The sequence below is a fragment of the Protomyctophum bolini genome, assembly GCF_963924005.1.
Source record: "Protomyctophum bolini genome assembly, chromosome: 13".
NCBI lineage: Eukaryota > Metazoa > Chordata > Actinopteri > Myctophiformes > Myctophidae > Protomyctophum > Protomyctophum bolini.
The window spans coordinates 44,417,553-44,438,241 of NC_137874.1; the positions used below are offsets into that span (position 1 = coordinate 44,417,553).

At 42.9% G+C, this 20,689-nt stretch overlaps 1 protein-coding gene across 1 annotated transcript in view; it reads left to right on the top strand.

Annotated features, from left to right (window-relative positions):
• The first annotated feature begins 5,168 nt into the window (after window positions 1–5,168).
• Window positions 5,169–20,689, top strand: part of LOC308326957 (histone acetyltransferase KAT5-like) — a 43,566-nt gene continuing 28,045 nt past the window's right edge. Inside the window, exons 1-5 of the mRNA XM_080780052.1 lie at window positions 5,169–5,202; window positions 5,297–5,363; window positions 12,195–12,263; window positions 12,907–13,043; window positions 18,161–18,211. Coding sequence (XP_080636178.1) covers window positions 5,173–5,202; window positions 5,297–5,363; window positions 12,195–12,263; window positions 12,907–13,043; window positions 18,161–18,211 — 354 coding nt within the window. The 5' untranslated portion in view covers window positions 5,169–5,172. The remainder of the gene's footprint in view (window positions 5,203–5,296; window positions 5,364–12,194; window positions 12,264–12,906; window positions 13,044–18,160; window positions 18,212–20,689) is intronic.

Genomic DNA, 20,689 nt, shown 5'->3' on the forward strand with positions numbered 1-20,689 from the left:
CGATATAAATTGGGGGTCCCAGAGATAGAAATGGCATTAAATGGGGGGTCCGTAGAACTAATGCATGTCAAACTGGGGGTCCTTGAAATTAAAATGCTTGAGAATCACGTATGGGGGTCCCTGGCATATGTTTTCAAATGGGGGTCCCTGGCATATGTTTTCAAATGGGGGTCCCTGGCATATGTTTTCAAATGGGGGTCCCTGGCATATGTTTTCAAATGGGGGTCCTTGGCATGAAAAGGTTTGGGAACCACTGTTGTTATTTCTACCTCAATATTTCCAGGTAGAAATAAATACTCTTTTTACGTCAAAGTAAAAAGTCCAGAATAAAAACCTACTTGAGTAAAAGTACAAAAGTATTAATTGATGTACTTAAAGTACCCGAAGTAGAAAGTATATACTCATTATGCAGAATGTTATTTTTTTTTTTCAAATGTTTAAAGATCTTTATAAAATATCAGATCTGTAAGCTCACGATGCTGATGTTTAAATGGCTAATCATAATACGGTCCTTTAGATTACCCAGGGTCCTTTAGATGACCCAGGGTCCTTTAGATTACCCAGGGTCCTTTAGATGACCCAGGGTCCTTTAGATTACCCAGGGTCCTTTACTTTGGGACGCCATAAAGAGCAGTAGATGTGTAAATATGTCAGAGAGAGAGAGACAGAGGCTTATTGTCTGTATCAGCCAGGGTGCGAGATTCTATCCTATTTCACCCTGCTGTGCCCTATAGTGTAGTGAACTACAAGGCCCTATAGTGTAGTTAACTACAAGTCCCAGTTCTGACATGTAGGCCTAATCAGAGCCCTATCCCCTTTCTGAAACCAGCTCCTCGCCACTCGCCCTACACACTTGCCCTCGATATGCGCGTTCACGCGAGGCTGCGCCATATTAAGTAGGCTATCGTCCGAAACCAAGCAGCCTTGAGTGGAAGTGGCTTATAAAGCCCTCAAGAGCGAGTCTGTGCCGATCTAGACTCCATTGCCTTGTGCAGCCCTGCTCTCTGTCCGCATGGAAACCGCAACCTACAAATGTAAGTACCAAATAAATGCTAAATAAACTCCTCCTAAACAATCTTCATCTGTTGCAGAATAGACAACACTCCAACTGATGTTCACAAGGGCTCTTTATTTACCCCACCGTGAAAAAACTATAAATGAAACCACACAAACAAAACAACTTTTAACACAATGATTTATAAACACCACGGATGTTTTTGACATGTCATTTTTGCCAGTCACGCTGTATTTCCTTTTTCCATGAAATCACACAAACATACACGATGCAATGCAATATAACTACAAACAAAATAACATGCAGGTAACACAATTGCATGATGGTAACCATGGCAACAAATGGTGTCTGTTTCCTGTTTCTGCACATGGAGGCCGAGTGTATCAGTTTTTTTATACCCAGCACCCTAATCAAGGGAACTTGATTCAGCTGGAGGGGCACTTCCTGACGAGGGAACCTCCCGAGAGCACTTCAAGTCAAGGGACTGGTTTCAGAAAGGGCCTTAGACAGAGTTATGCAAACTGAGTTCACTTCATGGGGCTTCAGTCCAATAGAGACACACGGGGACTACAAATGAGACAGCGCCCCCACTTCTGGTCCGTTAGAACGGTGTACTGCAGGCCAGCCCATAGAAGTCTATTGAAACTGTATAGTTAGCCTACTTTTAAAATAATATGAAATGAACTGAACACTATATTGATTTGAATAAAAATATGTTTCCAAATGTATGAAGTGTCTTTGCCAACATATGTTGTTGTTTTCTCAATAGATGTATTTAATTTACCACTTGAATGAGTTACCCATAATGTTAACAGAGCAGAGGGGAGACGGCAGACAGAATGAGTTACCCATAATGTTAACAGAGCAGAGGGGAGACGGCAGACAGAATGAGTTACCCATAATGTTAACAGAGCAGAGGGGAGACGGCAGACAGAATGAGTTACCCATAATGTTAACAGAGCAGAGGGGAGACGGCAGACAGAACCTGACGCTTTTAAGGGACGTCACTGCCTTTACGAGGCTACGAGCTGTGTCTGTGTGGCCCCTTTTCCACAGTTCCTTTTGGTTTTTTAGTCCATGAGCCAGAGCTCCAAAATTGAAACGTTAATTATAGGGCATGCGCACGCACACGCGTGTGCGCACTAGCAGCCAGGCAGACGGCTGGTTGTTTCATCTTTCCTAATACAGGGAGCTCTGGTCGATAGCCTTAATGCAGGAAGCTCTGGTCCATAGCCCTAATGCAGGAAGCTCTGGTCCATAGCCCTAATGCAGGGAGCTCTGGTCCATAGCCCTAATGCAGGGAGCTCTGGTCCATAGCCTTAATGCAGGAAGCTCTGGTCCATAGCCCTAATGCAGGGAGCTCTGGTCCATAGCCCTAATGCAGGGAGCGCTGGTCCATAGCCCTAATGCAGGGAGCTCTGGTCAATAGCCCTAATGCCCTAATGCAGGGAGCGCTGGTCCATAGCCCTAATGCCTAATGCAGGGAGCTCTGATCCATAGCCCTAATGCCTAATGCAGGGAGCTCTGGTCCATAGCCCTAATGCAGGGAGCTCTGGTCCATAGCCCTAATGCCTAATGCAGGAAGCTCTGTTCCATAGCCCTAATGCAGGGAGCTCTGGTCCATAGCCCTAATGCCTAATGCAGGGAGCTCTGGTCCATAGCCCTAATGCCTAATGCAGGGAGCTCTGGTCCATAGCCCTAATGCAGGGAGCTCTGGTCCATAGCCCTAATGCCTAATGCAGGGAGCTCTGGTCCATAGCCCTAATGCCTAATGCAGGGAGCTCTGGTCCATAGCCCTAATGCAGGGAGCTCTGGTCCATAGCCCTAATGCAGGGAGCTCTGGTCCATAGCCCTAATGCCTAATGCAGGGAGCTCTGGTCCATAGCTCTAATGCATAATGCAGGGAGCTCTGGTCCATAGCTCTAATGCCCTAATGCAGGGAGCTCTGTTCCATAGCCCTAATGCCCTAATGCAGGGAGCTCTGTTCCATAGCCCTAATGCCCTAATGCAGGGAGCTCTGTTTCCATAGCCCTAATGCCCTAATGCAGGGAGCTCTGATTCCATAGCCCTAATGCCCTAATGCAGGGAGCTCTGTTCCATAGCCCTAATGCCTAATGCAGGGAGCAGGTTGTAAAAATTTACAGTTTTGGAAATGTAGCAGAGTTACAGACCCATAAGGGTCCATTTGGTTCCAAACAATCATTTAGCTGGGGACCCCTGGAACTCCCTCAAGGACCCCTATGGGTCCCCGGGCCCTACTTTGGGAACATGCATTCTAAACGTACAACACAGCACAGATACAGCAGAATGTAGTCTCTGATGCCCCCTGGTGGTGACAACCGACAACTGCAGTATGCGGCAGCGTGCATTTCATCCGTACGACGGTGACGCGCGTCGAAAACAGCCGATGTTTAGGGTTCATACTTCGGCTGTTTTCGACGACTGCGCAGCCGCAGTGCCGAGTCACAGAAGACTAGCTAGCCAGCTAGCCGCTAGCTGAGCAGCTAGCTAGTAGCTGTGTGTCTTCATGACGTAAAAACGACACTTTATTTGTTGTAAAACTTTCTTTATTTGAATCGACAGTTTGTGTTAAATAATCTTCTATTTTTTAGAACAACAATAAAACACTTAAACACGTATTAATACCCATGAAGATAGCATAAAGCTATCGATAGCTAAAGCTAACCTATTGTTATTAATGTCCTCAGACTCCTCACTGTATTATTTACTGCTATTATTTTAATGTTTTATTCCTGCTTTTCTTTTCTTTTTTTCGCCATCTTTGAGCTGCATTTCATTTCATGAAAGGTGCTACAAATAAATAAATACATTTTATTATTATTATTTCGTTTTATTAAAGCACAGTGCGCATGCTCAGTTCCGAGCGGCCAAGCGGCGTAGATCGGCTGTTTCCGGCGTGTCGGTTGTATTTTGAAAGGAAAGCGGAAACACGTCGGACTTTTGACGAATTAACTTGACACGTCGCAGTAACTTTTATTTTGTAAACTCTTCACCGGAAGTGGGTGGAAGAGCACGCGCCTTTGACAACATTGTTGTGAAACACTGTTGGACGGAGAAGTATAACTGTAGCTCTGTCAGTATAATTTCAACCACCAGATGGCGCTTTTACCCACTTTTCACTGCATTCTGCATCGAAACTGAGCTGTTTGTCCTTTAAACCAGAGAAAACAAATAGTAGTTCTACAAACCCACAGCGCGTTGCATCCACGACGTGTTGTGGCCTTGTAGATCTGCTATTTTCGGCGCTCGACACCGTCCTGCGACGGAGCACAAATGTGATGAAAATAGCAGATCTACCAGCTCACAGCGCGTTGCAACCACGACCTGTTGTGGGCTTGTAGATCTGCTATTTTCTGTCATACGACGGTGCTCAAATGGAAAGAAACTTTAAATGAATGGATGTGAATTAAACTAGTTATTTAACTACTATATGAATGGATGTGAATTAAACTAGTTATTTAACTACTATATGAATGGATGTGAATTAAACTAGTCGTTATTTAATTTATAACTATTAATAATGAACGGATGTGAATTAAACTAGTTATTTAACTACCATTAATGAATACAGCTCAGCACATGAAGAACAATAACATTAACCAAAGCTTCTCCTCAGTGTGTGTGTGTGTGTGTGTGTGTGTGTGTGTGTCCTGGGGGTCCACGGACCCCCCTGAGACTCCCTCACGGAACCCGGACCCCCCTCAGGACCCCCGGGGGTCCCCGGACTCCCTAGGACTCCCTCAGGACCCCCGGACTCCCTCAGGACCCCCGGGGGTCCCCGGACTCCCTATAGGACTCCCTCAGGACCCCCGGACTCCCTCAGGACCCCCGGGGGTCCCCGGACTCCCTATAGGACTCCCTCAGGGACCCCCGGACCCCCTATACTATAGGGGGCCGGGGGTCCTGAGGGAGTCCTATAGGGCCTATACTATAGGACTCCCTCAGGACCCCCGGCGGTCCCCGGACCCCCTATAGGACTCCCTCAGGGACCCCCGTACCCCCTAGGACTCCCTCAGGGACCCCCGGACCCCCCAGAGACTCCCTCAGGGACCCCCGGACCCCCACTGTGGGAACCACATCGTCTCCTACGGACACAATATTGTGGTCACGTGACTCCACTCCATCACTGCAGGAGGATGAAAATGGCGGACGGCAGCTTAACGCTGGTGGGTTGACGGTGGTTGTGTTCCACTTCCACATGTTATTAACGTCTTATACAAACACAACGACATGTTATTAACGTCATTAACGTCTCCTCAGGGTGACGTGGTGGAAGGATGCAGGCTGCCTGTCCTCCGGAAGAACCAGGAGAACGAGGACGAGTGGCGTGAGTTAGCATCACAATGCTAATGCTAGGCTAACTGTGTGTGTGTGTGTTGATGCTAAGTTGGCCGAGGCTAGCGTCAGTTGTTATTGTTTATGCTAGGCAGCTGTGTGTGTGTGTGTGTGTGTGTGTGTGTGTGTGTGTGTGTGTGTGTGTGTGTGTGTGTGTGTGTGTGTGTGTGTGTGTGTGTGTTGATGCTAGGCTAGGCTAACGTGCTAACGCCAGCTTTGTTGTTGTTGTTGTTATTAAAAGGTCTCAGCTGCTGATACTGATGATGATAACTGTGATTTGATCACAGGTGCTGTTTTGTTGAACAGTAATAATTTAAATGACAGCTCGTATTGTTGTTGTTTATTGTCTGACGGTTGAGTTAGTGGTGGTTTGATGTTGTTGTTGTTGTGAACCATGGTTAAAGACACATAGCTTTATTGATTGATTGATTTAAGTATTTATTAACAGTTTGCAGAATTACAGTACATTTCAAGCACAAACTCAATACAAAGACTGTTAACTGTGAGTGGACGACACCATTAAGCATTACACTTGTTTACAAGAGGGTCCACCATGTTCAATTCATCTAAACATTTAGAGATGTACAAATAGACACTTCTATATAGTCAAAGAACAGACACATAGCTTTATTGCTTGATTGATTGAAGTATTTATAAACAGTTTGCAGAATTACAGTACAACTCAATACAAAGACTGTTAACTGTGAGTGGATGACACCATAAAGCATTATACAGTGAGGGGAAAAAGGGGTGGGTGGAGGCAGTGGCGGAAACTCCGTGGGTTCAGAGGCGCGATTGAACCCCCTGGCATTTTGGCAAAGGCGCGACTGAACCCACTGCATTTTGGCAAAATATATCTATATGCACTGCAGTAAATTATGCACCCACTGACTGTCCACTGAAATGTCCCCTCCCCAGTGGTCATGTTGTCATACACGTAGTCACAAGTGTCACAACCTTTACGAGGGGTTACAAGATAGGTGTTGGGCCGCCGCGCATGCCGCATTCAAATGCTAATAAGGTGGCTTTTGTCCGAAAAAACAAAACTCTTTTTTTTCCACCGCTGGGGGGGGGGGGGGGGGGGGGGGGGGGGTGCTTGAACCCCCTGCCGTTATAAGAACTTTCCGCCTCTGGGTGGAGGATTCAGATTTTACGGGGGCCAGTTTCGAACTGCAGCCGTCCGTAGGTGCACTTTGAGAGCGGTTTTGAAGGAGTCAAGGGATTTACATGTCTTAATGACTGTTGGTAGGGCTTTCCACATTTTGGTGGCATAGCAGCGAAAGGAATTTAGTCCCTTGTTTGTGCCGAATCTGGGCTGCACATGGTTCGTTGAATTCCCTGAGCATAGCTTTATTTATTGATTGAATTCCAGTAGGCTACATTTCAAGCACAACTCAATACAAAGACTGTTAACTGTGAGTGGACGACCCAATGAACTAGCATTACACTTGTTTACAAGAGGGTCCACCATGTTCAATTAATCAAAAGCAGCAAGAGCTATGATGAATTCCTCTTCTCTTTTTTTTGCCTATATAGAAGTGTAATGCTATGGTGTCGTCCACTCACAGTTAACAGTTCCTTCACAGAGAAACTGAGACTTAACAGTTTGTAGCGGTTGAAAGTGCTTGCACTATGGCCTACTAGTGTGCAACAAGCAAGTATGCACTCGACAGAGTGCAGTTCTAGTTTAATTATAGTTTTTATTAATGGACTCTTGTCTAGTACTAGTTCTAGTTAACATCTAGAGGTGTGTGTGTGTGTGTGTGTGTGTGTGTGTGTGTGTGTGTGTGCGTGCATGCACATGGCTGTGTGTGCGTGCGGTGCGTGCACCATGCACATGGCTGTGTGTGTGTGTGTGTGCGTGCACCATGCACACAGGGCTCGACGCTTAGCACTTTTCCAAGTAGCGCGTGTGCGCCTAAGTTGAAAAATCTAGTAGCACACAAATTATTTTAGGAGCACGATGAAAAATGATGTATTTTTAAGGGGCGCTAGCCCCTCCAATATACAGCCTTTGTCCCCACACATCTCAAAATGAGCCATTGACAATCACAGAAATTACGTCAAAATTCTGCTAAATATGACATAAATTAAACGCCATTGACATTGAAGGGAAAATGTATGTCTTGTAAACGAGCAAATCAGCTAACCAATCACAGGCATTCTGATTGGCCAGTATGAGATGATATCTGATGAGGTAGGGGTGGAAAATAATGTCAAAATATTATATCACTATCTTTTCAGCAATTATCACAAAATAGTGATATTCATCATGATATCATTGTTATGTTTGTTTTCATATAATCTATATAATCAATTTGTTTTATGCTAATACTTTGTAGATAGATCGATAGTAGCTCTGTTCCATACCTCTAATACGTGCAACACATTAGAGCTATGGACCAGAGCTAGATAGATAATATGTTGCTCATGGATGGATAGACAGGCTATCCGTTTTTATCCTGCTGTTCTATCATGTTAGTGTGACATTCAGACAGTGCAGAGGCTGCTCGATGGTGAATTAGTATTGTAACATTCTCCTTGGCTTTGACTGACTGACTGACTGACTGATATTAATGGTAATCCAGCCAGTTCGGTCATTCGCATTATCATTTATGCTGGGCACACGCTTTTGTAAGCAAACGCTAAGCAAGGGTTGTTTTTGATAAACATCAATCCGTCCACTCCATGTGTGTGTGTGTGTGTGTGTGTGTGTGTGCGTGTGTGCGTGCACGGCTGCACGCCGTTTCACCCGCGTTTGGTTAAAAGTAAGTTACGTTTGAACTTTGAACATTACAAACAAACTTTGCAAATAACGTGTCGGGGTCCAAGCAACTCCTTCTGAATCGACACCGCCGTTCAGAAATATAAATGTAGGTATAGAACCACGACTATAGAATGTGCACTTGCTGTAGACAGAGACTTGTCTTTATCACGATTGAACGGTCAAATCCTGTAGTCGCACCTGTGCTACAAATTGGATTTTACAACTCGCACGGTGATATTTTTAGTCGCAAAATAGTTTAGTCGCAAAATCTTTTTCCGCTCAGGTGTGGAAACGGGGTGTGTGTGTGCGTGCACCATGCACATGGCTGTGTGTGTGTGTGTGTGTGTGCGTGCACCATGCACATGGCTGTGTGTGTGTGTGTGTGTGTGTGTGTGTGTGTGCGTGCACCATGCACATGGCTGTGTGTGTGTGTGTGTGTGTGTGCGTGCACCATGCACATGGCTGTGTGTGTGTGTGTGTGCGTGCACCATGCTCATGGCTGTGTGTGAGTGCGTGCACCATGCACATGGCTGTGTGTGTGTGTGCGTGCACCATGCACATGGCTGTGTGTGTGTGCGTGCGCCATGCACATGGCTGTGTGTGAGTGCGTGCACCATGCACATGGCTGTGTGTGAGTGCGTGCACCATGCACATGGCTGTGTGTGTGTGTGTGTGTGTGTGTGTGTGTGTGTGTGCACCATGCACATGGCTGTGTGTCACTGCAGTCACACCATAGCCTAAAGAAATCGTAGGTAGCAGACGTCTCCGCTCTACTCTGCGGAAAGTGGGCGGTCCCGAGAGGGGACGCACCCGGAAGCCTATTCAATGGCATGTAGTCTTCTATTTCTTGGTTGGCGAAGTGGGCGTGAGAGTGACAAGCGAGTGAGTGACAAGATGTTGACAGACAAAGGCGCATTCTAGTGTAGGCTATATGATGCTGCGTTGCTACAAGGCTGTCAAGTTATGACTCTCTAGTAGACTGGTTAACGTACGTGCCTTTGGAATTGGCAACCCGGGTTCGCCTCCCTGCCGAGGCTACAATAGTTTTGTTTTCCGACGACTTGCGCGACGGCCAGTTTACATCTGATGCTCTCCGGAGTCAGATGTAAGCTGCCGACAAGCATAAAAATGAAGTGTGTCACCCGGCGGTGAGAAGGAGAAGGATATTTTTGATTTATTGATTTAAATATTTATTAACAGTTTGCAGAATTACAATACATTTCAAGCACAAACTCAATACAAATACTGTTAACTGTGAGTGAACGACCCAATTAAGCATTACACTTGTTTACAACAGGGTCCACATGGTTCAATTCATCAAAACATTTAGAGACGTATAAATAGACACTTCTATATAGTTAAAGAACAGAACAGGAATTCATCATAAAACAGTGTTCCCTGACCGGGGATCGAACCCGGGCCGCCGCGGTGAGAGCGCAGAATCCTAACCACTACACCACGGAGAATGAGGTTATCGATGATGAGAAGGGCTGTGGAGGGTGAAGTGAACGCGCTATTTTATAAATATAAAGTTATTTTCAATGTCATCATGGATCAGGGTTACAGTAAATGACAATGTAATTCAGCCAGGGGTGCCATGGATGAAAAGATTACAGGGGTGATCTGAAGCAAACATGAGAACCACTGCTTTACATTTCTTCAGACGATTTTTCAATGTTTTGTTAACAATTTGGAGTGGACAGAATGTTACTTCGAGGTGCCCACTGCCCAGGGGGCGTTTGACTCCGTGAAAGAAGAAAACTACAAGTGAATACCCGCCCAGTGGATGGGCTGCGGCTGCATCTGTTCCATTGGCTAGTGCCTATCTCACTGCCGGGTGACACGCGCTTGTCGGCAGCTGTCTCTGCCGCAGAGGAGAGCGTCAGCTGTCGGCTGGCCGTTGAGCGGACGTCGTCGGCGGACGTGGAGCTTTTTCTCCATCCACCAGCTGTCTAAAAACCGCCGAGACGTCTGCGCCTACGATTTCTTTAGGCTCATGTCTGGCTGCAGCCTGTGTGTGTGCGCGCGCGATGCACAGGTTATTTTCTGACCCAGCATCAACAGTCAGATGTTTAGGGCCTTTGAGATTTGCCGTAAATGTGAAATGTCACTTTATTTATATAACTTTATATTTATCTATATTCTTTTTTTACACACGTTTGCTAGTATAGGCATGTAACGATTTATCGTACATTTATTACAATCGTTTCAAACTGGTGACAATTTAAATCAAAAGAGATAAATACTGGATTCGTGTAAGAGAGAAAAAATAAACAATCTGTAATTTGTCTGGAAAATAATTGAGTGTGATCCTAGTGTCTGATTCAAATGGTATTGTGAGTTGAGAAAGTCGTTAACATGCCTAATTAATAATAATGATAATAATAAATTAATAATACAACTTTATTTGTAGCACATTTCATGACATGAAATGCAGCTCAAAGTGCTTTACAGAACAATGGAGAAAGAAAGAAAAGCAAGGCATAAACATTGTAGCAGTAATGCAATACAGTGAGGTCACAATAACGAATAAAATAATTTAAAAGATCAATTAAAAGCAAGAGTGTAGAAGTAGGTCTTGAGCTGTGCTTTAAAAAATGTCTACAGAGGCTGCCTGTCGAAGGTACAGTGTTATTAAACTACAGAGGCTGCCTGTCGAAGGTACAGTGTTATTAAACTACAGAGGCTGCCTGTCGAAGGTACAGTGTTATTAAACTACAGAGGCTGCCTGTCGAAGGTACAGTGTTATTAAACTACAGAGGCTGTCTGTCGAAGGTACAGTGTTATTAAACTACAGAGGCTGCCTGTCGAAGGTACAGTGGTATTAAACTACAGAGGCTGCCTGTCGAAGGTACAGTGTTATTAAACTACAGAGGCTGCCTGTCGAAGGTACAGTGGGAGTTTGTTCCACGCCGTTGGCCCATAGAAGCAAAAAGCTGCTTACCCGTATTTTTTTGTTGCCATGTTTTTAGGCAAAGCGAGCAGTGGAAGACCTTAGGGGCGGTTTGGGACATATTTAGGCAGACTAATTGGTAGACTAATATCTATATTTTAGTATATGGTTGGTATGTCAATGGCTCTGAAATTTGTCAGGTTCCCCATACTAAATTCTTGGGTGTCATTATAGACGAACATTTAAATTGGAGACATGTTGATGCTGTATGTATGAAGTCTATGAAGATGCTTTGGTATATTGAGAAAAATCTGCCCTTTTGTTCTTCCTTCATGTCATTTAACACTCTATTATAGCTTAATTTTCCCTCATATTAATTACTGTAATATTGTCTGGGCTGCTACATATTCAACACATCTCACTAAATTACTGATCATTCAAAAAAGGTTTCTGAGAATGATTTCACATTCAAATCGGTATGAGCCGTCTGCCCCGCTCTTTATTAAATATTCACTATTACCCATACAAGACATTCCGTCTTCTTTTCACAATTTCTTCCGTGTTACTTCTGACATTCACTCCTACCCCACAAGGCAAAGAGATCATTTTGAATTCCCCTTTTGTCAAACTTCCAAACATCAATCTTTCATCAAATTTAGAGGCCCTCATCTATGGAACTCCCCCTAGATGCTTCACTTAAATCCTCATTATCCTTGCCAATATTAAAAAAACATCTAAATAAATATCTTATTTCTTCCTCTCTGTAGATGTTTTACTTTGATGCGTTATATGCGCGTGTTTATTGTTGTATTGTTTATTTCTGTTTTTTGTGCAGTCTGTGTTTTTATTTCTTCACTGCACAGCTGCCCCCCCCCCCCCCTTTGCCAACTTGTAGACTTATGTACTGTTCTTTATGAACTTTTAATCTTTTAAACCAATGACCTCTTCCTACAGGAAAGGATTCAAATAAGCCAGCTGGCTTCTTCCCTTCCTTGCATTGTATTTTTGTTCTTTGATATGTTATTGTCTATTTTTTGTACTACATGCTAAATAAATAAACCTACTGTATGCTAAAAGCTTTATTTTAGTATATATGGTTGTTATGCTAAAAGCCATATTTTAAACTGCTGCTGATTTCAGTTTGTCTTTGTTTGTTTTTTCAGCGTTGGCTGAAATTCTGAGTGTGAAGGACATCCCTGGAAGGAAGGTCTACTATGTCCACTACATTGACTGTAAGTGTACACTTTAATAATACTATGTCCACTACATTGACTGTAAGTGTACACTTTAATAATACTATGTCCACTACATTGACTGTAAGTGTACACTTCACTAATACTATGTCCACTACATTGACTGTAAGTGTACACTTCACTAATACTATGTCCACTACATTGACTGTAAGTGTACACTTTAATAATACTATGTCCACTACATTGACTGTAAGTGTACACTTCACTAATACTATGTCCACTACATTGACTGTAAGTGTACACTTCACTAATACTATGTCCACTACATTGACTGTAAGTGTACACTTCACTAATACTATGTCCACTACATTGACTGTAAGTGTACACTTCACTAATACTATGTCCACTACATTGACTGTAAGTACACTTTAGAGCTTTTTTGAGTGGTGCAACCACTCCATTGCGGAGCTATGTGTGTCTCTGACTCGGTCCCTGGCTGGCTGTGTCCGAGCACGAACATTTTGGTTTAATCGGTTTTACACCACCAGCTGTCAATGCTGCGCAGCCTAACACACGCACACACACATATTGACTGTATATATAATGATTCTGGGTGTGACAGTACAGTACAGTGACAGTACTGGTCATACTGGGTACTACAGGGCTGTGTTCTGTGTTCCAGTCAACAAGCGCCTGGATGAGTGGGTCACTCCGGACCGTCTGGACACCAAGAAGCTCCAGTTCCCCAAGAAGGAAGCCAAGACGCCCACTAAGAACGGCCTGTCAGAGTCCAGGCCGGGCTCTCCTGACCGGGACCTGGTAAGAGCACTAACCCCTAACGATACGGTCTGGAGCACTAAACCTAACCCCTAACCCCTAACCATACTGTCAACGGAAGCTTTGATCACGAGTAAAATATAAATGCTTCCGTCGTACAGTCTGGAGCAACGGAAGCTCTGATCATGAGTCAAATATAAATGCTTCCGTCGTACAGTCTGGAGCAACGGAAGCTCTGATCATGAGTAAAATATAAATGCTTCCGTCATACAGTCTGGAGCAACGGAAACTCTGATCATGAGTCAAATATAAATGCTTCCGTCGTACAGTCTGGAGCAACGGAAGCTCTGATAACTAGTGAAATATAAATGCTTCGGCCGTACAGTCTGGACTCTGGAGCAACGGAAGCTCTGATCATGAGTAAAATATAAATGCTTCCGTCATACAGTCTGGAGCAACGGAAGCTCTGATCATGAGTCAAATATAAATGCTTCCGTCGTACAGTCTGGAGCAACGGAAGCTCTGATCATGAGTCAAATATAAATGCTTCCGTCGTACAGTCTGGAGCAACGGAAGCTCTGATCATGAGTCAAATATAAATGCTTCCGTCGTACAGTCTGGAGCAACGGAAGCTCTGATCATGAGTCAAATATAAATGCTTCCGTCGTACAGTCTGGAGCAACGGAAGCTCTGATAACTAGTGAAATATAAATGCTTCGGTCGTACAGTCTGGACTCTGGAGCAACGGAAGCTCTGATCATGAGTAAAATATAAATGCTTCCGTCGTACAGTCTGGAGCAACGGAAGCTCTGATCATGAGTCAAATATAAATGCTTCCGTCGTACAGTCTGGAGCAACGGAAGCTCTGATCATGAGTAAAATATAAATACTTCCGTCATACAGTCTGGAGCAACGGAAGCTCTGATCATGAGTCAAATATAAATGCTTCCGTCATACAGTCTGGAGCAACGGAAGCTCTGATCATGAGTAAAATATAAATGCTTCCGTCATACAGTCTGGAGCAACGGAAGCTCTGATCATGAGTCAAATATAAATGCTTCCGTCATACAGTCTGGAGCAACGGAAGCTCTGATCATGAGTCAAATATAAATGCTTCCGTTATACAGTCTGGAGCAACGGAAGCTCTGATCATGAGTCAAATATAAATGCTTCCGTCGTACAGTCTGGAGCAACGGAAGCTCTGATCATGAGTCAAATATAAATGCTTCCGTCGTACAGTCTGGAGCAACGGAAGCTCTGATCATGAGTAAAATATAAATGCTTCCGTCATACAGTCTGGAGCAACGGAAGCTCTGATCATGAGTCAAATATAAATGCTTCCGTCATACAGTCTGGAGCAACGGAAGCTCTGATCATGAGTAAAATATAAATGCTTCCGTCATACAGTCTGGAGCAACGGAAGCTCTGATCATGAGTCAAATATAAATGCTTCCGTCATACAGTCTGGAGCAACGGAAGCTCTGATCATGAGTCAAATATAAATGCTTCCGTTATACAGTCTGGAGCAACGGAAGCTCTGATCATGAGTAAAATATAAATGCTTCCTTCGTACAGTCTGGAGTCAGTGTTAGGACCATTATTGTTTATTTTATACATCAATGATATATGTAGTGTGTCAAAGTGTTGAAATTAGTTTTTTTTGCTGACGACACAAATGCCTTCGGTTCAGGGGAAAATCTGCAGCAGCTTTTGCAGGTCACCTCAGCAGAATTGACTAAATTAAAACACTGGTTTGATATAAATAAATGATCACTAAACTTGAGCAAAACTAAGCTTATGTTATTCGAAAAAAAATAGATACACAAGTACAGTTGTCTATAGAAAATGTTAACATTGAAAGAGTATATGAAAATAAATTTCTGGGTGTTTTGTTGAACCACCAGATCGGCTGGAAACCCCATATAAACTATGTGAGAACAAAGCTTGCACGGAGCATTGCAGTTCTAGGGAAAACTAAACACATTCTGGATCGTAAATCACTACATTTACTATATTGCTCGCTTGTCCTACCATATCTCCATTACTGTGTAGAAATTTGGGGAAACACCTATAAAAGTAATCTAAAACCACTATGCATCCTGCAAAAAAAAGCAATCAGAATAGTTAACAAGGCAGGATATCTGGATCACACCAATATACTATTTTTACAATCACACATCATGAAGCTAATGGACCTTGTTGAATATAAGACTGCACTAATTATGTTTAGAGCAAGAAAACATATTTTACCAGGTAACCTACAAAAATTATTCAGTGATAGAGAGGGGGTATATAATCTAAGACGAGAACTCAACTTCAAAGTACATTATGTTAAATTAAAATCGAAGAGTATGTGCATCTCAGTTTGTGGAGTCCAATTGTGTAACGGACTAAGTAAGGAGGTGCAACTCAGCCCTAACATTAACCACTTTAAGAGGTCATACAAAATTATTATATTTAGGCGGTATCTAGACGAGGAGGGGCAGTGTTGACGCATTGAGTCAACACAACTGGTTGTCTGTCCTAGCACCTTTGTGGTAATTCAGCCCGTTGTGGGCCTCTGGAAATATATATATTGTATTTTTATTTATTTAGTTAAAGTACTGGTTTAACCAGTTGTATCGACTTTATTTCTGTTATGTCCGAGATTGTTTTTATTTATTTATTTATTTATTTTTGGTTCTATTTTCATGTCTTACTTTAAGCAACGACAAACCGAGTTGTTAAAAATGTATATATACTATTAAGTTAGGGGGTAGGGGCCTAATAAGTTTAACACTTCACCCTGTTTGTTTGTTTTTTTATGTATTTGACTTCAAATAATGTTCGAAATAAACTCATTCATTCATTCATTCAAGCTCTGATCATGAGTAAAATATAAATGCTTCTGTCATACAGTCTGGAGCAACGGAAGCTCTGATCACTAGTGAAATATAAATGCTTCCGTCATACAGTCTGGAGCAACGGAAGCTTTGATCACGAGTAAAATATAAATGCTTCCGTCGTACAGTCTGGAGCAACGGAAGCTCTGATCATGAGTAAAATATAAATGCTTCCGTCGTACTGTCTGGAGCAACGGAAGCTCTGATCATGAGTCAAATATAAATGCTTCCGTCGTACAGTCTGGAGCAACGGAAGCTCTGATCATGAGTAAAATATAAATGCTTCCGTCATACAGTCTCGAGCAACGGAAGCTCTGATAACTAGTGGAATATAAATGCTTCCGTCGTACAGTCTGGAGCAACAGAAGCTCTGATCATGAGTCAAATATAAATGCTTCCGTCATACAGTCTGGAGCAACAGAAGCTCTGATCATGAGTAAAATATAAATGCTTCCGTCATACAGTCTGGAGCAACGGAAGCTCTGATAACTAGTGAAATATAAATGCTTCCGTCGTACAGTCTGGAGCAACAGAAGCTCTGATCATGAGTCAAATATAAATGCTTCCGTCATACAGTCTGGAGCAACAGAAGCTCTGATCATGAGTAAAATATAAATGCTTCCGTCATACAGTCTGGAGCAACGGAAGCTCTGATAACTAGTGAAATATAAATGCTTCCGTCGTACAGTCTGGAGCAACAGAAGCTCTGATCATGAGTCAAATATAAATGCTTCCGTCATACAGTCTGGAGCAACGGAAGCTCTGATCATGAGTCAAATATAAATGCTTCCGTCATACAGTCTGGAGCAACAGAAGCTCTGATCATGAGTAAAATATAAATTCTTCCGTCGTACAGTCTGGAGCAACGGAAGCTCTGATCATGAGTAAAATATAAATGCTTCCGTCATACAGTCTGGAGCAACGGAAGCTCTGATAACTAGTGAAATATCTCCATATACAGTATAAAGCAGGGGTGGGCAATTATTTTTCCCAAGGGGCCAAATGAGAAAATATTTTGGAGGGCCGGGCCAAAAGGCTGAACTTAATTATGCATAATATCAATTTTATTTCTATATAAATAGCAGTAAATGGCATTGTTTTGCAAAGCAATGGTAAACTAAATGTGAAACATTTGACTCAAATTATAGGCATTTTACATTTACATTTTACATAGGCATATTTTACATCATGATGTACAATAAGAGCACTCCTCACTTCACATGAGTGTGATTTTTTTACTTTCTACTTGCAGGCTTGAGACGTTTCCTTTCCCAGTTGAAAACTATGTTTTTGTTTAAGTTACAAGTCCTGTAAATACTAGCATTTTCTTTTAACAATGAGAACATTAGAGGTAGCTCTCTTAATAGTTCCATTCGGAGGACACTGGAGGTGCCACTTTCACAACGGTGCGCTGCTTACTATCGAGAGATGAGTGTTAAGTCACAACCATTAATTAAACAACGACGTTCTGAAAACAATAATAAGCCAACCAGTGATGGTATTGTTGAGACTTGGCAGCCTGGCAGGCGCTGTATGTTGACGTGTGCATGTTCGTTCTGCCAGATTTACTTTGTGGTTCAACGGTACGTCGATCGACTCGTGTGCCGAAAACAGACGATCCACAAGCTCACGGCGCATCGCCCAAGCTTTCTGAACTTCAGAAGCATGCCACATTCTGGGCGCAACAACGCCATACGGCAGCATCTTAAAACATCTTAACTTTATTGGCGAGGTGGGTTAAATAAAGCAATGAAGCATAATGGGATTTAACTTGTCCTCCTGCAAGGAAGTTTGGTAATCAAAGCATGCGCCTGCGCCTACCGTGTTGTGGAGCTGCATGCTTCATGGCTATTTGCATTCACCGACGTAGTCAACAATAAATCCAAAAAGCCGACATTTTCGCATATGAGGGGGGTGAAGGAAGAAAGACAGGTTCTCAATCACACGCAATTCACGTGCACAGTTGACGTGCAGATTGCGTGCACTGTGAGAATACATGGGCTTCAAAATAAAAGCAATGCGGTTTTAGTCCACCCATAAGGTAATTCGAAAGTATGTTTTATTTTCGGATTATCGAGTAATCTTTCACGGGCCGGTCAGAGTCAGCCGGCGGGCCGTACAATGTCCAGGTCTGGTATAAAGGGACACAGACAGACAGTTAAATCGGGTGCTGTGACAAGTTGACAACGGGTATTATATACAGCTCTAGTGATGATAATCCTGGCTTTAATAATCCTGGCTTCATGAACGTGGGTTAACTCCTCCTTTTCTTTTCAGAAACTACAGTCGACTACTGCTCCCTCTAGAGGCAAGACCCTCCCCACCCCGGTAATAATTATTATCATTATCATCATCATCTACCACCGGTTTCTACAAGTTGTGGAAATACGTTATATTTTCCTGATCGTTGGTGCTTGTCGTCCTTTACTTCCACTTACTGTATAATAACGTGGGTTAAAGTCAGTCATGGATGACTGTTGGAAGGGCCTTCCACATGTTGGTGGCATAGGAGCCAAATGTATTTAGTCTATAGTCTATAAGCTCTCAACACATCTATATTAAGCCCACAACGCTGATCTATTGGCCATATTCAGACCGCAGCCATCTTGCCAGAGAGGTGATACCTAGGTGACGCTTCCCACAGACAGCCCAGTCATCCAAACAGAAAAGTCCTCTCTGATTATAATAATAATAATAAAACTTTATTTGTATAGCACCTTTCATGACATGAAATGCAGCTCAAAGTGCTTCACAGAAAAATGGAGGATAAAAGAAAAGCAAGGCAACAACATTTTTTTTTTATGATTCAAATTTTTATTGCTTTTTTCCATTAGAAAGAAAGAAGGCAACAACATTAAAAACAAGCAGTAATGCAATACAGTGAGGACATGAATAACAAAAATAAAAAATAAAAGATCAATTAAAAGCAATGTTGTAGAAGTGGGTCTTGAGCTGAGCTTTAAAAATGTCTACAGAGGCTGCCTGTCGAAGGTACAGTGGGAGCTTGTTCCATGCCGACGGCCCGTAGAAGCAAAAAGCTGCTTCCCCGTATTTTTTAGTTGCCATTTTTTTTTGCAAAGCGAGCAGGCCAGCAGTGGAAGACCTTAGGGGGCGGTTTGGGACATATTTAGGCAGGCAGTCATGTAGGTAGGAAGGTGCGAGACCATTGAGAGCTTTATAGACAAGTAAAATAATTTTAAAATCAATCCTAAAAACAACCGGAAGCCAGTGCAGTGATGCCAAAACTGGAGTAATATGTTCTCTCATCTTATATTATATATTATATTATATTATATTATATTAAACAACGTCAAAATCACCAACATTGCAGCTGTAGGGAAAGCTTGAATCATCCTCTTTTCAATCTGTAAAGTTTTTGTTTAATAAAAATCCACCGTAGACATTTTATAAGCTATACTTCCTGTCAAGAAATTCCTTGCATGTGTTTTTTTCCTAAGTCCGTTTCCTAAGGGAGTTTGGACCTACAAAGGTCACTGTGTAAAAAACGGCTGATTGTAGAGGGAAGAAGGGATGGGTGGAGGAGGGAGGCCGATATCTGAAAGACGGTATAGTGGAGATAAGGTGTCCCATCTTCATGTGTGTGTGGAGTGCATGGATGTCTGTCTGTGCCCTCTCTCTCTGCCATTAGTGAAGGGATGGTCAGTTCAAGGTGACAGACAAAGTCGGTCAGACAGACAGACTGAGTCAGAGAGAGAGAAAGCCTAGCCTGCATTAAGTCAATAATGGAAGGAGACAAATTAAAATCTCTGTGGCGTCGTATAGTCGAGGTATGGGAGGGTGGAACACAGCGTGGAGGAGGTCACAACAGCATCCTGTGGTTATACTTCAAAACACTGTAGATGGTTTCAACCCAACACAAAGTCACTCAAAGTCAATAAAGGCAATACTTATTCAGTCAGTTTAAGGTTTTGTGTTGAAAATGAAATGCAGTCCGAACCTTAATACAAACTTTGGGATTAATAAAGTGAACATTTTTTACAACGTCTCCATTACCATTATCCAAATCAATTCCTTATTATAATATTCTTTACATTTTGCAATGTGAAAATTCCTAATCCTTTTCCTCGTCTTCATGGGCCAACGTGTGAAAGCTGCGTGCTTTTATTGTGAAGGCAAAAGTTTCTGAATGCTCTCAGAGCCTGCATATCTCCGCGTGCTGAAAACAGATGATCTACAAGTTCACAACGCGTCGCGGACGCGTCGCGTTGTGAACTTGTAGATCATCTATTTTCAGCAGGGGAACACTTTGTACGACGAAGAATAAATCAGGCATCAGCGCTCTTCACTCACTGGGAGGGAGCGATCACCCTGTATTGACTCATACCTCCTCCATGCTAAAATAACAAGCTTTGGAAGCTATTTTTTGTGGCACATTATGTTTAATCAAACAACGAGTTTACCTCCTCACTCAGTGTTTGGGTCGGGAGTCGGCTGTCTGCGTAGATGACTGATCATCATGCAGTTAGTCAATATGCACGCTGCGCGCTCCAGTGAAATTGTCCAGCTGAGAAAGATTAGTTAATTTGTGTCGGATAAGCTGCGTTCAGACCTGAATATATATTCGCCACCGAGTGGCGCGCTTACGAGCTTGTAGGTCTGCTATTTTTGAAAAATCGAAGAACGACTAACACAGAAACATAGCTTTTTCAGAAAACTGTCAGGATGTAGAAGACATTTTTAGAATCTGATCTCAGGTAAGAATGGGTTAATATAATTAGAGAGGACTTTTCTGTCTGTGGGAAGCAGCACCTAGGTATCACCTCGCTGGTACCCCTCCTCCCTCCA